Source organism: Propithecus coquereli, unplaced genomic scaffold, assembly GCF_000956105.1.
Source record: "Propithecus coquereli isolate 6110/MARCELLA unplaced genomic scaffold, Pcoq_1.0 Scaffold1, whole genome shotgun sequence".
NCBI lineage: Eukaryota > Metazoa > Chordata > Mammalia > Primates > Indriidae > Propithecus > Propithecus coquereli.
In genome coordinates this window covers 15734153-15756582 of record NW_012133857.1, presented here as the reverse complement: position 1 = coordinate 15756582, position 22430 = coordinate 15734153, and the positions used below count along the sequence as shown (strand labels likewise).

Here is a 22430-nt window from a genome sequence, read left to right as displayed (position 1 = left end):
GCTCTTGCTCAGGCTGGTTTCGAACTCCTGAGCTCAAACAATCCACCCGCCTCAGCCTCCCAGAGAGCTAGGATTACAGGCATGAGCCACTGCGCCCGGCCTGATTCTTTTTATTGTATGTTTGCTACCTATTTCATAAATTTCTGTTCTTTATAATCTTTCCTTTTTTTTTTTTTTTGAGACAGAGTCTCACTCTGTTGCCCACACTAGAGTGCAGTGGTGTCACCTTAGCTCACTGCAACCTCAATCTCCTGGGCTCAAGCAATCCTCCTGCCTCAGCCTCCCAGAGTGCTAGGATTACAGGTGTGAGCCACCACTCCAGCTTTTCCATTGTTTTTTTTTTCTTTTTTCTTTTCTTTTTTGGACTACACCTTGATTCCTTGATTACAGCCATCTTTTTTCTACTATCTTAAGCTCATTGTATTTTTTTAATTTTTTAAGTTGTATCTTAGTTATTGATTTTCACTTTTGTGTTTTTTACTTTCTTTGGGTACTTATTCCTTCTCTGTAACAGATTTTTTTCCTTATTTCTTTTGTAGTTTTTAAACACGGGGAGTTGCCTTGGTGAGGCTGTCACATGTGCTTGGCCTCCATGGTTTTCATTCCTTGAGAAACCTTGCCACTCCTTGCCAATCAGGCCCATCCTGTGCATGGTGGGAGAGGGGCCATTTTGAGAATGGAAGCTGACATCCTTTATCTCTTGAAGGGGCCCAGCTAGAGGGTGAGGGAGCTTCTCTGGCCTTTTCCTGTGTGGAAACCTGTGAGCAGGTGGAGTGAGTGCCAAAGGGATGAGAGAGACCCTCCTGGCCAGGGGACATCTGGAAGAATGTGTGTTCTTCTGGGCGGGGGGTGGCTGTATGTGCTTTGAGAAACTTGGTTTGAGCCTAGCTCTAAGCTCGCCACGCCATCTTCACAGACTGAACTAGTTGGGATTGTAAGTGGACCGTTTAGGCCAAGGCAGGGTTTCTGAACAAGCCTGCTTATAACCCCCGTTTATCACAGTCAGTGATAATTAGTAGTGTGGCGAGTACCCAGTACCCCCTCCACCCCTCCCCTCACCCCGTCTCTCTCCAGTTTTCCTCCACAGTTGTCATACACAGCACCATGGGGTGGGGCTCCACCTGCTGTTGTCCTGCCCAGGCAGGCTGGAATTGCAGGGAAAGCTCAGGCCTGAGGCCACAGACTTGCACCTGTGGTCCCAAAGGCCCTCTAGTAGGCTTAGCTGGAAAAGGTGCTTTACAGTTTGCAGATCCCCGTGTCAGTCCCTGACTATTTCCTACCTCTCGCCTGCCTGTGGCCAGCAGGGACAGGGGTGGGGGTCATGGTCCCAGCCTGCGGCTAAGGAGTTGGAGGCACTGAGGTTTGGTAAGTGGTCCCTCAGTGGCTGGTGGTGGCCTGGGCACCTTGCACACCTATCTCACTGGGTCTCCCAGACACTCCTACACAGAGTGGAGAAGCTGAGCCCCAGGGAGGTGAAGCCCCTGCTCCAGTCACACAGCTCAAGTGGCACTGCCTACACCCTGGGACGCTTTGCAGAGGGAGAGCCCTGAAAGCTGAGAGGCGTGGGGAGGTCACCTGGCTCCTAAGGACCCCTATTTTGTGTGCCGTGGGTGTGAAGACAGTGCCAGCAGTTGTCTGGATGCGGCTTTGGAGGGGATGAAATACTGCGGGCTTACCCCTCAAGGGCCTGGCAAGGAAGGCTTAAAATCAGCTGCTGTTCCTACTTTCCAGCTCGTGGTGTCGCTTCATGGCTGCCTTTCTCCTCCCTCCACATCATTCTGTCCGGGCCTGGGCATGCCTCCAGGACATGCAGACAGTGCTTGTGCCCCTGCACCTCCCTTCCTCCTTTCTGCTCAGGACACTTTGGTCCGGTATCCACCCACATTCTTCTCCCACCAAGGCTTCCTCATAACGGGCCATGACTTCTGAAACAGGGTTCCTGGGGAACAGGGCTGCCCCTGGAGGTGGGAAGGGTAAGAGGTCAGCCTGGCCGGTGTCGATTGGGGTGTCCTCCAGCTGAAGTTGGCACCTGGAGCAAGGGATTAGGGTCCCTGCCGGGCAGGAAGGGGTTTCTCTTTACATGTCCTCACCTCCCTCTTTCAGGTGTAGTGTCTTTTCCCCATGACCAGGAGCTCGTAGAGATGGTTAAGTATGATTGTGTGCGGGGATGCGGGTACTAAACCAGCATGGACAGTTCTCCGGATTTCTCTACTAATGTGTCTGCACTGAGAGTGACTCACCCTTAACCCGGTGGGGGCTCCGACGGACGGGAGGAGGGAGGCTGGCGTGAACTCCAGGTGTTGCATGTGCCCTCAGCTTTGGCATCGGGCATGTTTTAGTGTGAAGGACCTCAGAGAGCAGCGTGAGGGCTAAGCTGAGCTGCATGTGGGGAGGCTGGGAGGATGTGACCTGAGGCTGACATCTTAACAAAACTGTGGACCAGAGGGTGTCAGAGCTGACCAGGACTTGCCGCCTTTCCCAGCAGGAAGCCCAACCTCTAGCCCCATTCTGGGGCAGGGGGTGGATTCATCAAGTGGGTCCTGAGAGACCTGAACAACGCTCATGTCTAATGTGTAATCCTTGCACTCTGTTAATTCCTTTGCTCAGCAGCTATTCAGTGGTTAAAGTAAGAGTCTAATAAAGGGGGGGAACCCCCTTGACCCTGCCGCTACAGGGCTGGAAGGGCATGTTCTTGCTTTTGTCCACCTCCTCCCAGCCCTTGTCCATAGGCAGAAGGAGTTTTTATTTTCACATGATTGTAGCCTTTATAGAAGATGAGACTGTTTTGCTTTTAAAATTCTGCACAAAAGCCTAGTTCCAAGTTGCTACACCAGCTCTCAAAATACCCGTTTGTAAAGCTGCCAGTAGCCCAGTGATGTGATTGATTACAAAGCCCAAAGCCCCATTTTCAAGGCTACCAAACTTATATGTCGAGGCTTCTGAGAGGTTTTTGGTGACTCTGTGAGCCTTAGTCCTTTACCCCTGTCCCCGGCCTCAGAGGACCAGTACCCCTGGGGCTGGGAGGGCAGGGTGACCCCCACAAGTGGGCAGAGTCCTGGGATGTGGCTCACTGGTCGGTCATAGGGGTGCCATTGCTCCTTAGCTCCTAAGTCCTTAGACTCTTGCTAAGAGCCACGGGATTGGAACAGGGCTCACCCCTACACCAGCCGCCGCCAGCCATGGGCAGGCCTTGGGCTGGGTCTTCTGTGCTCAGTCTCTCCTGGGCCCCTCCTTCCTTCTTACTCTAGTCCAGCCCTGGGATTGTTCAGTCGCCATGACTCTGAGAGTCTGGGCTGGTGTCCCTGGGAAGGTGTGACAGCCCCTGGCACTCACTAGCTGGCCCATTCCCCAAATTGCTAGCAGTGGCCTCCTGAGCCCCTGTGTACCCTCCCAAGGAGCAGGAGCACATGGCTCCCTGACAAGCCAGGCTGCATGACTAGCTTGGGTCCAGGCCACCATGCATGTGTGCATCTTCTCTCCTGGGCCACAGCCACCCGACGTCATGCTGCAGCGCCGCGGAGATCATGGCTGTCCTCTTTTTCCACACCATGCGCTATAAGTCCCAGGACCCCCGGAACCCTCACAACGACCGCTTCGTGCTCTCCAAGGTAAGAGCCCAGCTGCCCACTGCATTCACCCTCTGCCTGGGGCTGGTGTCCCATGGGCCCTGGAATGGTAGGCCCTCCTCTCTCACAGGAGACCTACCCACAGTCCAAGCCCAGCCTTGGTCCATCCTCCCAGGGGCCTCCTCCAGCTGCCCATCCTGGCCCTTCCCTCTGTCTTGCTCTGGGCTGGCCCAGCTGGTTAAGGAATACGGGACTGAATTAATGGATTGCTCTTCCGTGGGATATTAACAAGGCCTTAACCCACAGCAATGGGTAGGGGACAATGGAAACGATCTGTTGAATATTGAGAGGCAGGACTGGAATATAGGTCAGGGTTACAGTGTGTGGCCTTCTGCCCATGCCTCTGTGTTGTGCCGGCACCCCTGAGGCCATGGCCTGCTCCCCACAGGAGTGGTCCTGCACTGTGGCAGGGTTCTGGGTGGGGACTACCTGTCCCACCCAGCCACAGAGCCCTGAAATCCACCTGTACCCAGGCCTGCCTCAGAGGCCTCTGGTCTCTTCCAGCAGGCTTTAGAGCTTAGAAGTGTGTCCAAGTCCAGTGATTTGGGCAGCCGGCTGCCTGCTGGGGTTTTGGCTTCGTCTAGCCTCACAGCTGTGTCCCCTGCACCTGTCTTAGTGCCTGCCCAGCCTTGGCTGTGGGAACTCTGGGCTGTGAACCAAGAGTCTGGTGAGGGATGAAAGGGACAAGTGGCCATCATTTGCTTCCTCCTCTGAAATGGATACCCTGGCTGGCCAGCTCAGCCAGGTCCCGGGGTTCAGTGTGCGGTGGGAACAGCCCTAAATATGTCAGCTCCCTGTCTGACCTGCCCCTGTCGTCCACCTCCCGGCAGGGCCATGCGGCTCCCATCCTGTACGCGGTCTGGGCTGAAGCTGGCTTCCTCCCGGAGGGAGAGCTGCTGAACCTGAGGAAGATCAGCTCCGACTTGGACGGGCACCCTGTCCCGGTGAGCGTGCCCGCCGGCCCTGGTGCACTTGCTTTCCAGCCGTGTGGGAAAGGGCAGGGGCAGCCTCCCCACTGAGAGGCTGACGGTATTGAGAGACAAAGGAGGGTGTTGAGGGAAGGAAGGAAAGAATGAGGTGTTTTGGGGGTACCCTGTATTCACCCCAAGCTGCTGCTGAAGGGCAAGGCCTTTTGAGTCCCCAGCCAGGGGTGCTCTGGTTGGCCTCAGGGAGGGCCTGTCCCAAGCTTCACTTCCCTGGCGGGCTGCCCTGGCTAAGTAGTTACAGCTGCAGCATGCGGGGCCACTGGGGAGTCGATGAGGGAGTGACCTGACCGCAGGATGCTGGTGACACCCCAGGGAAGCGACCTAGTTTGCTCCTTGGGGTGTCAGCTGGCATCTCTGCAAGTGTTCGGATTTCATAGGTTACCACAAGAGCTGTCACGTGCTCTGGGTACACACTAGGGCCAGCATTTTATGTCAATTTTGTCGTGAATTCTTCTTCCTGGCCACTTTATGAGCTGGGTGATGTGGGAACTGAGGCTCAGAGAGGTTCATTTCCTAGCCTGAGGCCACACAGCACTCTAGAGAGCAGGGCTGGGATTTGAACCCACACCTACAGTTACTTGAATGGAGTCACACCCTACGTGGAGGCAGCCCTGGGCCAGGGCCTTCTGGGTGGGCATGTGGCAGCCCTGGCTCCAGAGGCTGGCGAGGCCAGGATCCCCCCGTCCCCTGTGATTAACTATGGCCCTCTGTTATGACAGAAACAAGCTTTCACAGACGTGGCCACTGGCTCCCTGGGCCAGGGACTTGGAGCCGCCTGTGGGATGGCCTACACAGGCAAATACTTCGACAAAGCCAGGTAACGCTCTTAACTCCTCACCCCCACGCTCGGCAGTTTTGGGCCCAGCCTTACCCCCAGGTGCCTGGACCATGGAGGTCTCAGAAGGACCCTCCATCCCCTGTCTGATTAGGCACCAGGAACCCAAGCCTGGGCCACTTGCTTTCATCTTGGGAAAAGGGGATTTGTGTGCCCTGGAGGGCTCTGGGTTACCCGTGAGCCACCTGCCGTCATATCGGCAGGGAAGAAGCGAACATTTGAGAGCTTGAACTGCAGAGGGTGGGTGAGCAGCCTGACCGTGGCCCCCTGAGGTTAGGTGTGCAGGGGCACCTTCCGTATGCAGGCCCTTCCCCAGGGCCTGCTCTCCAGCAGACCTCACAGCCCCTTCCAGAGCCCCGCAGGCCAGCGTCACCTGACAGCACAGCTCTTGCTTTCAGTCCCAGCCCAGCCTTAGGACAGGCTCAGCTACACCCAGAAGTGATTCACTGTGAAGAGAGGGGATCACAATGAATGGGACGTATTTTTAAGAGCATTCTATTTGGCATAGAACCAGAGATGTGAGTTAATTTTTCCCTACAGTTGCTTGAAATAATTCCCTATGAAGGGTCATTTCCCGACCCCAACATAATGGAACAAGTCAGCGTAGGGAGGAGCTGGGTTCCCTGGAGCCAGGGTTGGCTGAGGTCTAGGCCCTCAGACTGTACCTGCGGGAGGGGGTCGGGCATCGAGGGATTATCAGGGCAGGCCAGGCACCCGGAGGCAGCGTCCTGACAGAGCAGATCAGGCTCCAGTCACTGAACCTCCCTGCTGTCTCATCTGTTTGAAAAATACAGAATGGTGTTAAAACGAAATGAACTTTTTCCTTATTCTTAATGCCACCACCAGCCCTGATTTAAATCTAACAATGTATTTCCTCCATGTTATCATGGAAAAGACACATTTGTAATCCTAGTGTACAAATAACTTTATATTCTGCTTTTTTTCTTTTTCTTTTTTTTTGGAGACAGAGTCTTGGGCTAGAGTGCAGTGGCGTCAGCCTAGCTCACAGCAACCTCAAACTCCTGGGCTCAAGAGTTCCTCCTAGGCCGGGCGCGCTGGCTCACGCCTGTAATCCTAGCACTCTGGGAGGCCGAGGCGGGCGGATCGTTCTGAGCCTCAGGAGTTCGAGACTCAGCCTGAGCAAGAGCGAGACCCCCGTCTCTACCAAAAAATGGAAAGAAATTAATTGGACAGCTAAAAATACATGTAGAAAAAATTAGCCAGGCATGGTGGCGCGTGCCTGTGGTCCCAGCTACTCAGGAGGCTGAGACAGTAGGATTCCTTGAGCCCAGGAGTTTGAGGCTGCTGTGAGCTAGGCTGACCCCACGGCACTCGCCCCAGGCAAGAGAGTGAAACTCTGTCTCAAAAAAAAAAAAAGAGTTCCTCCTAACTCAGCCTCCTGAGTAGCTGGGACTACAGGCGCACACCACACCTGGCTAATTTTTCTATTTTTTGGTAGAGACGGGATCTTGCTCTTGCTCAGGCTGGTCTGGAACTCCTGACCTCGAGCCATCCTCCTGCTTTAGCTTCTCAGAGTGCTAGGATTACAGGTGGGAGCCACCGCCTCTGGCCTAGCCCTGTTTTCTGTAGCCCCCCCTTTCCTGCTCACAGGAACCCTTCCGCAGCATCTCCTCAGGACCTCAGAACGCCCTCCTGGCCTGAGCCTGTTGGCCCCACAGGGCCAGCCTTGTCCCTGGCCTCAGCCCAAAGCTATGCAGTGACTCCGCTGTTAGCCGCAGCCCGACTTCTTCAGAAGTGGGTGTGGGCTTGGGCGGCAGCCAATCTGCTTCCCTGGGACCCCTTCCTGGGGAAGTCCGGGTTCCCAATGGGCCTCTCCAGCTCAGCCCTGTCAGCGTGGTCCCTTTTGGGAGCTACTGTGCCAGACCAGAGCCCCTCCAGGGTCTCTGGGCCCCTTCACACCCTGCAGGAGAGAGAGGAGACTAGCCTGGGACAGAACCTAGTTTCAGAAACGCCTGGGTCCGATAGGGCCTCTGTGAAGTGTGGGCACTGAGGCCTTGTCCTTAGGACCAGTGGCCTGGCCTGGTGGAGGCCACAGGAAGACGCAGGGAGCCCGCCCCATCGGTGGCCTGAGGAAGTGCTGAGTCATGCTGGCAGCTCAGGCTGTCTGTCCCAGCCTCTTCCTCCTGCTCCTCCTGCCTTGGCCCTGCAGCAGGGAGACCCCGAAGCCTGGACAGCTGACCCTCAGCCAGGTCCAGGGCCTTTTTCTGTAGCAGCAGGAGGGCAGCTGTGTCCCCTCTGAGCCTGACTAGGCACCAGCCTCGTTCCCTGGGACCACACAGCTGGGTCTGGAGCAAGGCAAAGGGGGGTCCCCAAGTCCTGCCGCCCCTCACCCTGTGTGCGTGCCTCACAGCAAGGAGTGCACGTCTAGGTTGTGATCGGACTGTTTGAATCCTGGCTCCTTCCCGACAGCACGGCCTTCAGACAAGTCCCTTCACCACTCTGAGCCTGTTTCCTTTTTTGCATGTTTTGGGAGTAACAACCAAACATACCTTGAGGGGGGTGGCCCCTGCGGGGGTAGAGGGGGTTAAGTGTTGTTACTCTTTCTAGGCCCATTGCTGCCACCCCTCTGCCATCTCCTCACATCTCCCTGCTGGGGTCAGAGTCCTGGACTGGCCTCCCTGCCCCCAGCCTCACCCCTTTACTCACCGCGCCTCGGCTGGCGGAGGTTCTGTTTGCTGGGTGATTTATCCTGAGTTCAGGGCTCCTTCCACCATATCTCGCTGCCTGTGTTGAGGGGAGGAGAAGGCCCCAGGATAGAAAAAGGGCCAGGCCCAGCTTGTCTTAAGGACAAGAAGCAGCCTTGGAGCCGTGGGGAAAGCCTGTCCTGTGAGTCACCCAGTCCTCGTAGCGTGAGGCGGGACACAGCCTCCCCTGCCCAGCTCCTCCCACACAGGCTTCCCCTCACCAGCCCACCCAGCAGGTCCCCGGGCCGCCTCTTGGTGCATGTGAGAGTGTGTCCCCTGCAGCAGGTGGCTCAGCCCTCCTGCCCAGTGTGAGCAGTGTACCCTCACCCCCCAGCCTCACATTCCTCTGGGTCTTACTGGCCAGATCCCTGTTCTTAGTCCTCTTGTTTCCTAGCCACCAATACTTACTTCTGGGGCTCCCAACACCTTCCTTCACAGCCATTTCCTCATGGGGTGTGGGTTTGGGGTGGCAGCGGGGGACCCAAGGATGCTCTTGCCCCTTCCCTGTAAATGCTGTCTGTTCTGCATGTCCACGTGGCTGCTTCTTCACCCGGAAAGCAGGCTGGGGGGCGGGGGGCTGGGAGCCTAACCAGCCTCTGACCCGCCCTGTGTCTGCAGCTACCGTGTCTACTGCATGCTGGGCGACGGGGAGCTGTCAGAGGGCTCCGTGTGGGAGGCCATGGCCTTCGCCAGCATCTACAAGCTGGACAACCTCGTCGCCATTCTTGACATCAACCGCCTGGGCCAGAGCGACCCAGCCCCGCTGCAGCACCAGCTGGACGTCTACCAGAAGCGCTGCGAGGCCTTTGGGTACGTCTGGGCTGTGGCTTGAGCGTGATCGCGGCGTGGGGAGTCGTCCTTGAGAGACCCTTTGCAGTGCAGGAGCTGAAGCTGGGAAGTCGGGCCTCACGTAAAGGTCTCCCTTCTTTAGCACTTTGACTCGCAGTTCCAAAGTTTGGGCGTTTGGACTTAGCGGCTCAGGCCACCACCTGGATCTATCTGTGGGCTGAGGCCCAGTTTTGTTTTTGTTTTTGTTTTTTTTTTTTTTAGACAGTATCATTCTGTCACCCAGGCTAGGGTGCAGTGCTGTCATCCTAGCTCACGGGAACCTCAAACTCCTCGGCTCAAGTGATCCTTCTGCCTCAACCTCCCAAGTAGCTGGAGCTACAGGCACGTGTCCCTGTGCATGGCTAATTTTTCTATTTTTTTCATGTAGCTTCACTTCGTTCTTGGGAGGAGGGTGCGCAGATGTGGCTGGGGCTCACTCAGTGAAGCTAAAGGACATGTGGCTATCCACAGCTACATCAGCTGAGGTTTGCACAGCAGTTTGGTGGCCACCTCCTGTGCCCAGCCCCAGCCAGCCTGGGGTGGAGGAACAGGCTCCTAGTGAACTGAGAGAGGGTTTCCAGACTTCCTCCTTGGGCCCTGAATGACTGAATTTAGAGTCAAGTGTCACAAAGCAGGGAGGCTGGTCTGTGGATGTCAGCCAGGGGCGTCCTCACCTTGATGTCTCCGTCCCCAGCCCCAGACACAAGCTGCCCTGCAGTGGGGCTCTGCCCTGGCTGAGGGGACTGTGGAGGGGGGGACTCTGGGCAGGGAGGGGAGTGGGCTGGGGCTGTGCAGGGCTTCGGGACCTCAAGTCAGGCCTCTGAGGCTGCCCTTTGTGAATGAACCCGTGCCTGCGACGACAGCGAACTGGCGGGGAAATTGGGGTTGCCTTGCAGTGGCACAGCGGAATCAGGTCTGCGTTTCTTGATGACTGACCTTGTAAAGGTAGAGGAGGCGGGGAGGAAATATTCTCTCTATTGAACAGATGGGTAAACTGAGCCACACGGTGCCTCAAGGGCCTCCCCGCAAGGCCGCATTGATCTGGGGACTTGGAGTGTAACCCTGATAGCAGCTGCCCTAGGACCTGTGTCCATAACCTTGGGACCCAGATTCCTAAGTCCTGGCTCTGTCACTGACTTTCTTTGTGACTTTGGACAAGTTCCTCCACTTTCAGTGTCTCAGTTTACTTGTGTGTGAAATGGGGTTGTGAGGCTTAAATGGGTTAATACATATAGTGTGCTCCACACAGTGTCTGCACAGAGTGAGCACTTGGTACATGTTAGCTGCTATTTTTATTACCATATTAGGCCAGAAAGAGTCCCAAAAAGGATTGCTTTTAAAGAGAAGGGTTGCCCTGCCCCAGCTATTTTCTAACATGTTTGACAGCATGATTTATTGTATAAAAGTTGCCAGCACCGCATCCAGCATCTATGGGATGATCAAATGTGCTCCCCAAATAAAAATTGGGCCAAAAAAATTCATCAAGATTCTAATAGCAGACAGATTCCAAACCCATGCGTTGTCCCCAAAGCAGCTTCCAGTAGGAAATGAACAGATCAAGAATGAAAGAAACAATAAATGAACAGAGCTTTGAATTACTTAGGGAAGAGGAGGAAAATCTGTTCAAAGGCAAACAAAAGGAAGCAAAATAATGTGAAAAAGAAAGAAAAGAGAAAAAAACCCAAATTGGAGACTGGAACACTTAAGGCTTTCTGGCCCCTCTAGCTCAGGTCTCAGGCAGGGGGTGGAGTGTGGGCTGACGCCCAGATGCCACGCCAGACCTTTCCCTGGGAGGCCCCTCACTCTGCCCCCTGTGTCTCCAGCTGGCATGCCATCATCGTGGACGGACACAGCGTGGAGGAGCTGTGCAAGGCCTTCGGCCAGGCCAAGCACCAGCCGACAGCCATCATTGCCAAGACCTTCAAGGGCCGAGGGATTACGGGTCTGTATGCAAGAACCTCCCTCCCCACCTCTGCCCCTGGGGCTGGGCTGATGTGGGGGTAGGGTGCTGTGTAGCTCTGAGCCCCTTGTGTTTGGGGAAGTGCCCATCCTTGGGGTGCACAGGGCTCCAGGGAAGAGGAACAGATGTTGTGCTCTCTGAAGTGACTCAGTGGTCCATGTGGCTGAGCCAGGATTTGAACTCGGGTCGGTCTGGCCTCTGCTGAGGGGATGTACAGGCAGGAGAGGAGAGGAGGGACTTGTGGCTACCTGTGGGTAAGATGAAAGATGCAGAGTGAGACAGCCCCCTATACCCCTCCCCTGGCTGGCACTTTGCCATGAGTTCTTGCCAGCTCCAGCTGTCTGCCCCGAGTTGAAGGGCTGACACAGCCCTGGCAGAACCTGGGAAGACCTGGCTTCTGCCTTGGGGGGTGAGTGCCATACTCCTCAAACAATGGAAAGGTACAAGAGGCCTGTGTGGCTGAGAACCTTGGAAGGTTTGGAAGGTGGCTCTTGTACCATGCCTGAGAGCGATGGAAGCATAAGTCACCCCCACACCCAGGTGTGGCCTATGCCCCTGGGCCTGGGATGGCCCTCACCCATTTTATTTTATTTTTATTTTTTGGAGACATGGTCTCCCTCTGTCACCCAGGCTAGAGTACAGTGGCATCATCATAGTTCACAGCAACCTCAAACTCCTGGGCTCAAGCGATCCTCCTGCCTTAGCCTCCCGAGTAGCTGGGACTATAGGTGCGCACCACCACACCTGGTTAATGCTCATTTTAAAGATGGGAAAATGGTCTAGAAGTGGTTGGGGATTTGCTTGCTCAGGGACAGCCGAACTCTGCGGCACTAGGGGCTCTGAGTGTGCGTCTCTGCCAGATGCCTCTGGCTGCCCACCTGCCTGCCCCGGGGTCATGGCTCGCTCTGCCTGTGGGGACCCAGATACATGAAGACACTCTGAGAGATAGCACTGCCGCACCATTTTTCAGATGCCAGGAACTTTCTGGGAGCGGGTGGACATCCAGGAGAAGACTCTGTAATGTCATGGCCTAAGTGCTGATGCCCGGCACAGACCCCTCGGGTGTTACTACCCACAGAATCTGGAAACTTCACAGCTTTTAGGGGGCTCCTGGTAGTCTGTGGGGCTGCTGGGAGAGTCTGTCTTTGGCTCTGCCCAGGCTACAGTGACATCTGAGGTGACCACAGGGAAGAAGGATATAAGCCTTGCTGGTCCCACACGGCAAGGCACCATGGGGTGGGCATGCCTGGGTGGGTATAGACCCCACTCTGCTGCTCACAGACACATCAGGTGACCCCGGCAAAACCCACTCTGTTCTGGCCTCAACTTCCCCTTCTGAGGGCCAGAGTCCCTCCCAACCCAGTCAGCAAAGTGACTCTGTGATTTCTACAGTAGAGCCTTCTCTGCAGCCCTGCGGGAGGAGGTGGGCAGGGGCCCATGGCGGAGGGGATGGGGCAGCGTGCCAGAAACACATCCGCCCCACGCGCTCCCTCGCCTTCCCACGCTGTGTGGGCCCCGGAGGGCCAGGCAGGACCACTGAGCGGCAGGCTCGTGGGGGTCCTGCTCACGGCACACCTCCGTTCCTGGCCACCTGGGTGCGCCTGTCTTACCTGTCCCTCTGTCCTGGGCTGTGCCTGCAGGGGTGGAAGATAAGGAGTCCTGGCACGGGAAGCCCCTCCCCAAAAACATGGCTGAACAGACCATCCAGGAAATCTACAGCCAGATCCAGAGCAAAAAGAAGATACTGGCAACACCCCCTCTAGAGGATGCCCCCTCTGTGAACATCACCAACATCCGCATGCCTACCCCGCCAAGCTACAAAGTGGGGGACAAGGTACAGTGTGGGGCCTTGCCTTTCTGGGCCGGCTGCGGGTGGGACAGCTGTAGTTCTCTGGCTCCCTAAAGCCGGTGCTAAGATGTGCCCTCCGGAGGACTGGCGGGGGCGGAATTAGTTTAGGGTAAGGGGGAACCCTGAGATGTTGTTCCTGTCTGTTCCTCATGGGGACAGCCAGCTCTGGAATTATTTAACTGCAGAGGCTCAGAGAAGGCAAGGGACTTTCCCACAGTCACACAGCAAGTTACTGGCAGGACCGGATCAAAGCCCAGGATTCCCCTTGGCCTGAGCTCAGGCCTGGCAAAGGCTAGGCAGGGCTGTCCCGCTCCAGGGCTCTCCCCAGAGTGACCCTGTCCACACAGCCTGTGTTAGACTCTGACTCCCGGCCCTCTGTACTCCTGCACAAAGTGGGGCAAGTCACAGACCTGTCACAGTGGGCGCGGAAGTTGGGGTTGTTAGGATGTCTTTTGTAGCTCGTATATCTCACAGCTTGGCTGGGGGCAAGGGGCTCCAGGGACTCCAAAGATGTTCACCATTGACATTGGCAGCCTTACGAGAGTTAAATGTTTCCACAGGATCCTGTGTTGTTGGGCTTCTGCTTTCTGCCCCTCTTTTTATCCTTTTCTAGAAGCTGTTGCCCTAGAGGCAGGCAGGGCTCCAGGCCTCAGCCATGCACATGCCCTGGGCAGGATTCAGCGCCCTCCTACTCTCTTCCCTGCAGATAGCCACCCGCAAGGCCTATGGGCAGGCCCTGGCCAAGCTGGGCCATGGTAGTGACCGCATTATTGCCCTGGACGGGGACACCAAGAATTCCACTTTCTCAGAGATCTTCAAAAAGGAGCACCCAGACCGCTTCATTGAGTGCTACATCGCCGAGCAGAACATGGTGGGTGCCTGGGTGGGCTGACAGGCACGGGGCCAGCCACAGCTGCAGGGCCAAAGTCTGAGCAATGCGAGGGCAAAACTGAAGCCCTCTCACTCCTTTGGGCAGCTACGTTGCAGCGCCTGGTGCCTGCTGTGGGCCAGGGAGACCACAAGAACAGCGAGGACCCAGCATTAACCCTTGACCTTGAATGGCCAGTTATGTCCAGGTGCAAACATACTGGATGAGTGTGCAGATAGGGGAGCTGAATCGGGGTGCAGGTGCACACAAGAGGGCCTGCATGGTGGTGAATGGGATCTTTTGGGGGATAAAGGGCTTCCAGGGGGAGGGTGGGCACTGGCAGGCGGCTGAACCATGATGGGTTTAGCAGCCAAGGTCTGCTGAGCCCCTGTTACGCACAGGATCTAAGGTTGTGAGAGAAGGAAAGATGTTTTGTCCTGTTTTTTTAAAATATCCCTTCCTCGTGGCCCAGAAACTTAGCCTGACTTGTAGGCCCCTCGGGACAGGCAGCTTCCTCCCTTTGGAGACCACTGACATCTCCAAAGTTCTTCCTCCATCTGAACCTAAGGTTGTCTCTGTAGTTTGCAGAGTCCAGACTACACTGGCAGGACGCAGGGGCTGGGGAGGGAGGGCTCTTGTCAGCTGGCAGATTCCGGAGCCTTGGGGGAGACAGCTGGTTTGGAACCGGACTGCACTCAGTCCTTCTGAGCGAGGGATTTGGAGTCTGAAGCCTCAGCAGGCATGGGGCTGGTGTCCCCAGACCCAGGGGCAGGGGCGGAGGACTGGTCTCCACGGAGGCCTTGACTGGCAATGGGGATAAGAGGGGTGGACAGTATATGCACATCTCTAGCCTTCTGTGAAAGGGTTTGCTTGTTGCTAGAAAAAAAATGTTCCAAAGGAAAATAATTTTAAGAGAACTTTTAAAATGATTATTTCAAGTCGAAGGAGTTTGTCATGAGAAACAGACGGCAGAGTCTGTGGGGGTGCAGATGTCACTTGCATGGGAGAGGAGCATTAACAGACACTGGGATTACAGAACCCTCCATCCCTTGAGTGGCCGTGACAGCGCCCTGGGCTCCCTGGCCACCCCCTCCTTGCCTCTTCCGGCCTGACCCCACCCCGCCTCCCCCCAGGTGAGCATTGCTGTGGGCTGTGCCACACGCAACAGGACAGTGCCTTTCTGTAGCACTTTCGCAGCCTTCTTCACACGGGCCTTTGACCAGATTCGCATGGCGGCCATCTCCGAGAGCAACATCAACCTCTGTGGCTCCCACTGCGGCGTGTCCATCGGTGAGTTTGGCGGGATGTTCACCCCTGAAACTCCCCTGGCTTTTGCACCAGGAGGTCTGGGAGGGGGTTGAGCCAGGATTCCAGTCCATGGACAGGGATCTTGTTTCAGTCTGTCCTTTCCCTCACCCCAGGGGAAGATGGGCCCTCGCAGATGGCCCTGGAAGATCTGGCCATGTTTCGGTCAGTTCCCATGTCAACTGTCTTCTACCCAAGCGACGGGGTTGCGACAGAGAAGGCAGTGGAACTGGCAGCCAACACAAAGGTTGGTCCCATGGCGGTTCTCGCGCTATCAGTTAGCTCTTCCCTAGGGGGACAGAAGAGGAGGCCAGAGCTGGTCACTCGCTGCCCCAGAGGGCTGTTTCCTGGCCTTGTCCTGCCGTTTGTATAGTTTGCAGAAGTCAGACCAGGGAAAACAAAACACACACACCCGCTTAATGCTATGTGGTAGGCAATGCCAGTTGATCACCACACTCTTTGCCCACGAGAATCCTGGCAGCCTCGCGGCCAGTCTGGCAATGGACGCCAGTCTACCCTTCCCCAGCTGGGTTCTCCAGGACAGGAAAAAAATGAGCTGAGCCAGATGGAGAGCTGTACCACCGTAGACCAAGTGCCCGGGTGGTCCTGTTTCTCTGCACAGGGCGCTCTGGAGGCCTGTCTACCTGGCAGGAAGTTGCTTTTGGTCTGGGGCTGCACATGGGCGGGAGCTCCCAGGAGGAGTGTGTGGGGAGGTGCAGGCTGCAGAGGGCAAGCTGGACCTTTTTCCCTGGGCACAGACAAGATGCAGTGACCGGCAGAGACACTCTGTGGGGACAGCAGTGTGGCAGAGGTTTGCCCGTGGGAAGGGATGGCCTCTCCAGAATGACTCCGCCCTCTGAGGCTGGTTGTGCTGCATCCCGTATTTCTCAGTCTATCTATCCTGGCACCAGGGCATCTGCTTCATCCGGACCAGCCGCCCAGAAAACGCCATCATCTATAACAGTAATGAGGATTTCCAGGTCGGACAAGCCAAGGTCAGTGCAGTTCACGCCCTATCGAGACCCCCCAGCGAGCCTGAGCCCTCCCTGCATCGACTCCCAGTGACTGGGGCCCACCCCACTCCCAGGCCCTGAGCCTCGCTGGCCCTGTGTCCCCCCCAGGTGGTCCTGAAGAGCAAGGATGACCAGGTGACCGTGATTGGGGCTGGGGTGACCCTGCACGAAGCCTTGGCTGCTGCCGAGCTGCTGAAGAAAGGTGAGGAGAAAGAGTCCTGAAATGGTATCAATTAAGCGCCAACTGCATACTAGGTCTTGGGGTTGAGAAGAATTTCATCTGATTAAAGGATGATAATAGCACTGAAAGCCACCTTTTGAGCACTTGCTGTGTCTGGCATGATGCTGACAGCTGCTGCCCCATGGCCCTAGGGTTGAGATGCCCCAGGAGGGTGGTCAGATCAAGGCCCTGGAGCCTGCCGATGGGGCGAGTAACTTACTTACCATTGCTGTGCTTCAGTTTCCCCACCTGTGAAATGGAGATACTAGCACCATCCCCATAAGGCTGTCCTGAGGGTTAGATAAATGTGACTTGGTGGTATTACTATTATTATTACCTCGAGCTCATATTGTTAGCTAGTGCTGTGGTAGGAGAGACGGACATTATCTGCCCCCTGCGACAGAGTCACACAATAGGTGTCAGGTTTCAGCACGCTGAGCACCATGGAGAAGGTGGGCACTTCCTCCTTAGGAAAGTGACCTAGAGTAAATGGGGACTGATAGCGGAGAGGTGCAGGCAGGAGCGGGGCTGGGAAGGACCAGAGGGAGATGGGGTTGGAGAGGCCAGGGAAGCCCAGCCCCGGGGCACAGGGATGTCCACGTGGCGGGCTTTAAGTGGGGCATGGCAGGCTTGGGTTTGTCCTTTGAGAAGGTCATTCCACTGGGTCCTCACCTGACCTTCTGACGCCCTCCTGCCTGCGGCTCTGGCTCCCCCATCAGCCCTTGCCTTATCTCAGATCAGACACCTGGAGTCTTTCTTCTGGCTCCCTTTTTATCTTCACAGACGTCGTGGAGGATGAGGGAAGGGCGCTCAGGGCCCACACATTCCGCTCGATGTTCTTGGCCAGTCCACAGGCCACAGGGCTGGCGGGGCAGTCAGGGAAGGGGGTTGACAAGCATGAGCCAAGGGGACAACTCATGCTCCCCAGGACACCCCCACCAGCCCCCACCCAGGGGGGCCATCAAAGGCCACAGTGCCCAGGCCTCCCCCTCAGCCACAACCGTGTCCTCTCCCCTCACAGAGAAGATCAACATCCGTGTGCTGGACCCCTTCACCATCAAGCCCCTGGACAGGAAACTCATTCTTGACAGTGCCCGTGCCACCAAGGGCAGGATCCTCACCGTGGAGGACCACTATTACGAAGGTAATCGGGGCGTGGGGCAGGGGCAGGGGCCAGAGAGCCCAGGGGCTGGACATAGCTCCTTCATCTGAGCCCCAGGAGGGCAGCTGTGGCCTGGGGACCCAGCCAACTCATGGCTGCTGGCGGCGCTCTGTGTGAGGATTCTGACCTCGCTGCTAAGAGTAGAAACGGTGGATCATGGCCCTGAAGTGGTTTAAGATTAAAGCTATTGTGCAGAATTGAACTTGGAAAACAGTGCTCAATTTCTGTCCTTATGAGTCCTTCACAAAGCAGCCTCCGGAAGTAACACCACCCCCTCCTCCTTTGAGGTCGCTGGGAAGAGATGGGCTTAGACGGTGGGGTCAAATGTGGATGGTAGTCTGTGGATGATGGCTGCCCTGAGGATGGTCTTTAAAAAAACACAATTAGAGGCTGAATTTGTGCTTATAAAAACAATCAGCACTGTGATCGATTAGCGATGTCTGCTCTGCCCAGGGAAGTAGACAAGGTGGTGCATGTGCCACCTTTGCCATCCTTGGCTAAAGGGGTAAACTCAGACCCGCAGAGGGCTGGGGCCCACCCACTGCTCATCCCGAGGCCTCACCTTCTGACTCACCTCCTTTCCTTTGCCCAGGTGGCATAGGTGAGGCAGTGTCCACTGCCGTCGTGGGCGAGCCTGGCATCACTGTCACCCGCCTGGCTGTCAGCCAGGTACCGAGAAGCGGGAAGCCAGCTGAGCTGCTGAAGATGTTTGGTATTGACAAGGACGCCATTGTGCAAGCTGTGAGGGGCCTGGTCACCAAGGCCTAGGGAGGGTGTGATGCGTGGGGAGGGGTTCTACACATTCCTAAGAGATTCTGGTAACGGTGCTCAAAGATGTACTGAGAGGAGTAGTAAATATATGTTTTGAGAAAAATGAATCAGCCCTGAGTGATTTTTCTGTGATGTGGTACAGCCAGTGCCGGTTCTGGGGAAGAAGGGAGTGGTAGGGAGGCTGCACTCTTGGCTCTGGGCCAGGACCTGCGTGCCCCAAGGCACCTTGGAATCACTTCCCCTGGGCCTCGCATCTACCCTCAGCCACCAGAACTGCTGCTGTCCCCGGAGCACCACCAGGTGACACCCAAATTCCTCCCCTTGTCCCCAGCCAGCCTGGCCCTGAGGGGAGGCTGGGGAGTTGCCTCACAGTTTGAAGCTGTCCAGGGCCACTCAGGGCCACCCACCTCCCCCAAGGCCCTGCGGTCTTGCAGTCAGAGGCTCCTGGGATGGGGCGGTTCATTCACTCATTGCCTCCTCTCTTCCCTTCTGCCCCTCCTCCCCATACCCTCTTAGTCATCTCAGAGAAGCAGAGAGAAATGGGGGAGCCCCCGTCCTGGGGAAGGGGGGACCCTCGGCTTGGCATCAGAGCTGTGGGTGGTAGGAGAAACAGGAGGGTCCAGCTCCCGGCTAGCACCAGAGACCAGAGGTCCTCAATCCTAAGTGTGTGGAACTGTTCCCCCCAACTTGTTAAGATTCCTGGGCCTTGTCACTGGGGCCTGGGACTCTGCACTTGACAGCTGGCCCAGGAGCTTCTGGTGTCACAGCCAAAGTTGTGCAGGCCCAAGCTCCAGCCCCTCCGTGCTCTGCGGCACCCAGGCGGGCTCCCTCCCTCTGGTGACCACAGCCTGCCTCTCCCCCGCTGCTCAGGCTCAGCTGGGCTCAGCCCCGCTTGTGAGGCCACTGTGCAGAACCTTGTGCTGGCTGAGCACAAACTATGTGTGGGGGAGGGGGTGGGTGCCCAGGGAATCCTCAGAGCCCTTGAAGACGAGACACATTTTTAGACATGTCCACTTCTCTGCCTCACAGAACAAACCTATCAAACAGCCAGGTTTGGCTCTGCCCAGCTGAGAGCAGGCAGGGGTGGGTTAACGTAGCTGAATCTCAGGGAAGTGGCCTGGGCTGAGGCAGTCTGTCCTCACTGCTGGGCCAGCACTTCTCAGCCTGCTAGCACCGTTGGAGGCCACCTTAGCACTAGAAGGCTGAGTCAGGGGGCAGCCAGGGCAGGCACCCGGGAGGCTGTGGGTGCCAGGCACTGTAGGAAGCTTGCCACGGGGAGGGGAGGCAAGCTGGCAAGCCCTCTCCCTGCCTGCGGCCAGTGAAGGGGGACAGGGAGTGGATGGTTCTCAATCAGGAATTCTGTGTTCTTACACCATTATAATGCTGTTTTGGGTTTTTTTTTGAGACAGAGTCTCCCTCCCTTGCCCCTGCCAGAGTGTTGTGGCATCATCACTGCAACTTCAAACTCCCGGGCTCAAGTGATCCTCCTGCCTCAGCCTACAGGCAGGTGCCACCACCCCAGCTGATTTTCCGTTTTCCTTTTTTTGAGACAGGGTGTCAGTGTGTTACCCAGGCTGGAGTGCAGGCGAGAGCCACCGCGCCCAGCCTCATGCCTTTTCTTTTAGTCAAATAAGGACATCCACTCCAGTCTGCGGGCAGCAGGCCCTGGAGGGGGGCGGGGTGGCCACCTGGTGGCCGCCCCTGGCACTGCAAAGCCTCTGAGCCCCCAACTGGGGCTGGGGCTGGGTTTGAGCTCCGGGCAGCAGCCAGGCAAGAGCTAGTAAAGAGGAGTGGGGGTGAAGGTGGCTGCACTGAGCACCCCCTGCAAGCCGGTGCTTTGCGTGTACACGTTTTATTTCATTTTCACAATAGTATTATCCCCATTTTACAGACGAGGTAACACCAAGGCTCAGAAAAGATACCACGTGACACCGAGGGCAGCATGTAGGGGCAGAGCCGGGGTTGGAGCCCTGGTCTCTATGACTCCAGAGATCCCAGCCTCTGCACCTCCTGCCCCTGGGGTCCCCCAAAGGAGGAGTTGTAGGCCCCTGAAGAAGGGCCTCGGATCCCACAGGATGATGGGAGCAGCCTGGAGCTCAGCTCTTGTGAATCTCCAGAGCATAAGGGCACATGCAGAGAAGTTTCTAGAAACAAATAGTGGGACAGGGGCGCCTGAGCCATGGGCATGTGCCCAGGCCTGCAGGCTGGCTGTGGGGGCCCCTGGATAACCCAAAGCAGAGGGATGGGAGGGGCAGCTGGCTCACCTCAGCCTGCCTGGCCTCTTCACTGCCCACACAGCCTGTGAGGGAGGAGGGGGCTCGGGCAGGACTCCCGAGGCCCTGGCCCTGTCACCCAGACCCAGTCCTGGGCCTCCACAGGCACAGGAAACTGGGACACTTGAGGACCCAGGAGCCATATGAGCCGTTGAAACTGCCTCTTTTTGCTGGGAGGACTTAGTGTAGACTGTGCCTGGTGCCGAACGTGCCGGATGCCCAGACAGCTGGGCCCTCGCGGGAGCCTGAGACCCCTGACAATCGCCCTCAGCCCCTGGTCGGGCAGATGTGGAGACAGGACAGTGCCCGAGACGTCGTGTCTCGGCTGGCCCGGCCTCCTGGCACGGGCGGCTGAGCAGGTCAGCTGGGCCCCACAACAGCCTCCGGACAGACATTCCGAGTACTGGCGGACGCCCTCCCAGCCCAGCTGGCAAAGGGGAGGCTGAGGCCACTGTTCTCAACACCACACGGCCACAAGGTGGCACGTGGCCAGACAGATAAGGCCTCTGAAGTTGAAATTTGGGGTTTTTTTTGGCGGTGGGGGAGGTCTTCTGGTGAGGACTGGAAAACCTGCTAGACAAATTCTAAAAGAGCTATAACACTCGAAATTCTTAGGTGAGGGCACCTGGCTGGGCGAGTGGCCCTTAGCACCGTGCTTGCATGACCACAGACACTTAGGAAGCACAGGGTTCTACCAGTAGCAGCCCAGGCTGGGATGGAGTCAGGGCCTGGCACGTGGCCTGAGCACACTTAGCTGTTAACACTTCACCGCGATTTTCATTAACAGCCCTGTTATGTTGTTCATTGAGACACAATGCACATACCGTGCAACTCACCTATTTAAAGTACACAATTCAGTGGTTTTGGGTATATTCACCGAATTAGGCAACCATCACCACAATCAATCCCATAATGTCTCCACTCTCCCCAAAAGGAAATCCTATAGCCTTTATCAGCAACCCCCGAGGCGGAGATCCACACAGACACCTCTTGCTGCAGGGCTGGGGTCACGGCTGTCCCCCTCACTCCCGCTGAAGATCCCCTCCCCAGATGCGTGTGTGTGGTGGGGACCAAGGTCCTACCATGGAGGAAAAAGCCAACCAACCTGTCCTGCTTCCTGACCTTCAGGGCGACCTCTACCTGCGGGTCCAGGCTCCCCTGTGTCCTGTTTGTCCCAGGTTGGATCCCTGGGCTCTATATTTGCACCGGTTGGTGGTTTGGGTCCCTAGGTCAGGCACAGCCTTGGGAAGAATGAGCCCTTTGGTCCAGCTGGCAGGACAGAAAAGGGCCATCCTGGGGGTCAGTCCTGCTGCTGCCCTCTGGGGACGGGGTGGGGGCGACGCAGGGAGGAGCCTGGGGGCTGCTGTAACAAAATACCACAGACTGCAATACTTGAACAACAGAAATTTATTTCTCCCTGTTCTGGAGGCTGGGAAATCCAAAATCAAGATGCTGGCCAATTTGGTCTCTGTGCGGCTCTCTTCCTGGCTTGCAGATGCCACCTTCCCGCTGTGCCCTCACGCACCTTTCTCGTGTGTGCTGGGGCTGGGGGAGCGGGCGCTCTCTGCTGCCTCTTCTTCTAAGGACACTAACCCTATCAGATCAGGGCCCTGCCCTTAGGCCCTCATTTAACCTTAATTACCTCCTTAGAGGTCCCATCTCCAAATACAGTCACGTTAGGGGTTAGGGCTTCAACATATGATTTGAGGGGGGGATACACAATTCAGTCCAAAGCAGCCCCCAAATCTGCCAAGTTCATGGTTCACTCATCCTCTGCTAGGGCCACACTATTCTGGATGTTGGAACTTAAAGTTTAAGAAAGAAATGAAAATAATCTGGGAATATCTGGGATTTCAATGGGAAGAGGGAGGGTTCTTTAGGAAAGGAACAGAGGCCAGGTGCAGTGGCTCACACCTGTAATCCCAGCACTTTGAGAGGCCAAGGTGGGAGGATCACTTGGGGGCAGGAGTTCAAGACCAGCCTGGACAACATAGTGAGACCGCCCCCATCTCTAAAAAGAAAAAAAATT

At 56.4% G+C, this 22430-nt stretch overlaps 1 protein-coding gene across 1 annotated transcript in view; it reads left to right on the top strand.

Moving 5' to 3' along the window:
- The window catches only part of TKT (transketolase), a 24113-nt gene extending 5878 nt beyond the window's left edge, over positions 1 to 18235 (top strand). The window contains exons 2-14 of the mRNA XM_012658744.1: positions 3491 to 3608; positions 4457 to 4570; positions 5332 to 5429; positions 8771 to 8962; positions 10804 to 10922; positions 12581 to 12774; positions 13496 to 13660; positions 14791 to 14947; positions 15079 to 15209; positions 15874 to 15957; positions 16084 to 16177; positions 17217 to 17339; positions 17950 to 18235. Coding sequence (XP_012514198.1) covers positions 3491 to 3608; positions 4457 to 4570; positions 5332 to 5429; positions 8771 to 8962; positions 10804 to 10922; positions 12581 to 12774; positions 13496 to 13660; positions 14791 to 14947; positions 15079 to 15209; positions 15874 to 15957; positions 16084 to 16177; positions 17217 to 17339; positions 17950 to 18125 — 1765 coding nt within the window. The 3' untranslated portion in view covers positions 18126 to 18235. The remainder of the gene's footprint in view (positions 1 to 3490; positions 3609 to 4456; positions 4571 to 5331; positions 5430 to 8770; positions 8963 to 10803; positions 10923 to 12580; positions 12775 to 13495; positions 13661 to 14790; positions 14948 to 15078; positions 15210 to 15873; positions 15958 to 16083; positions 16178 to 17216; positions 17340 to 17949) is intronic.
- Positions 18236 to 22430: the final 4195 nt, after the last annotated feature.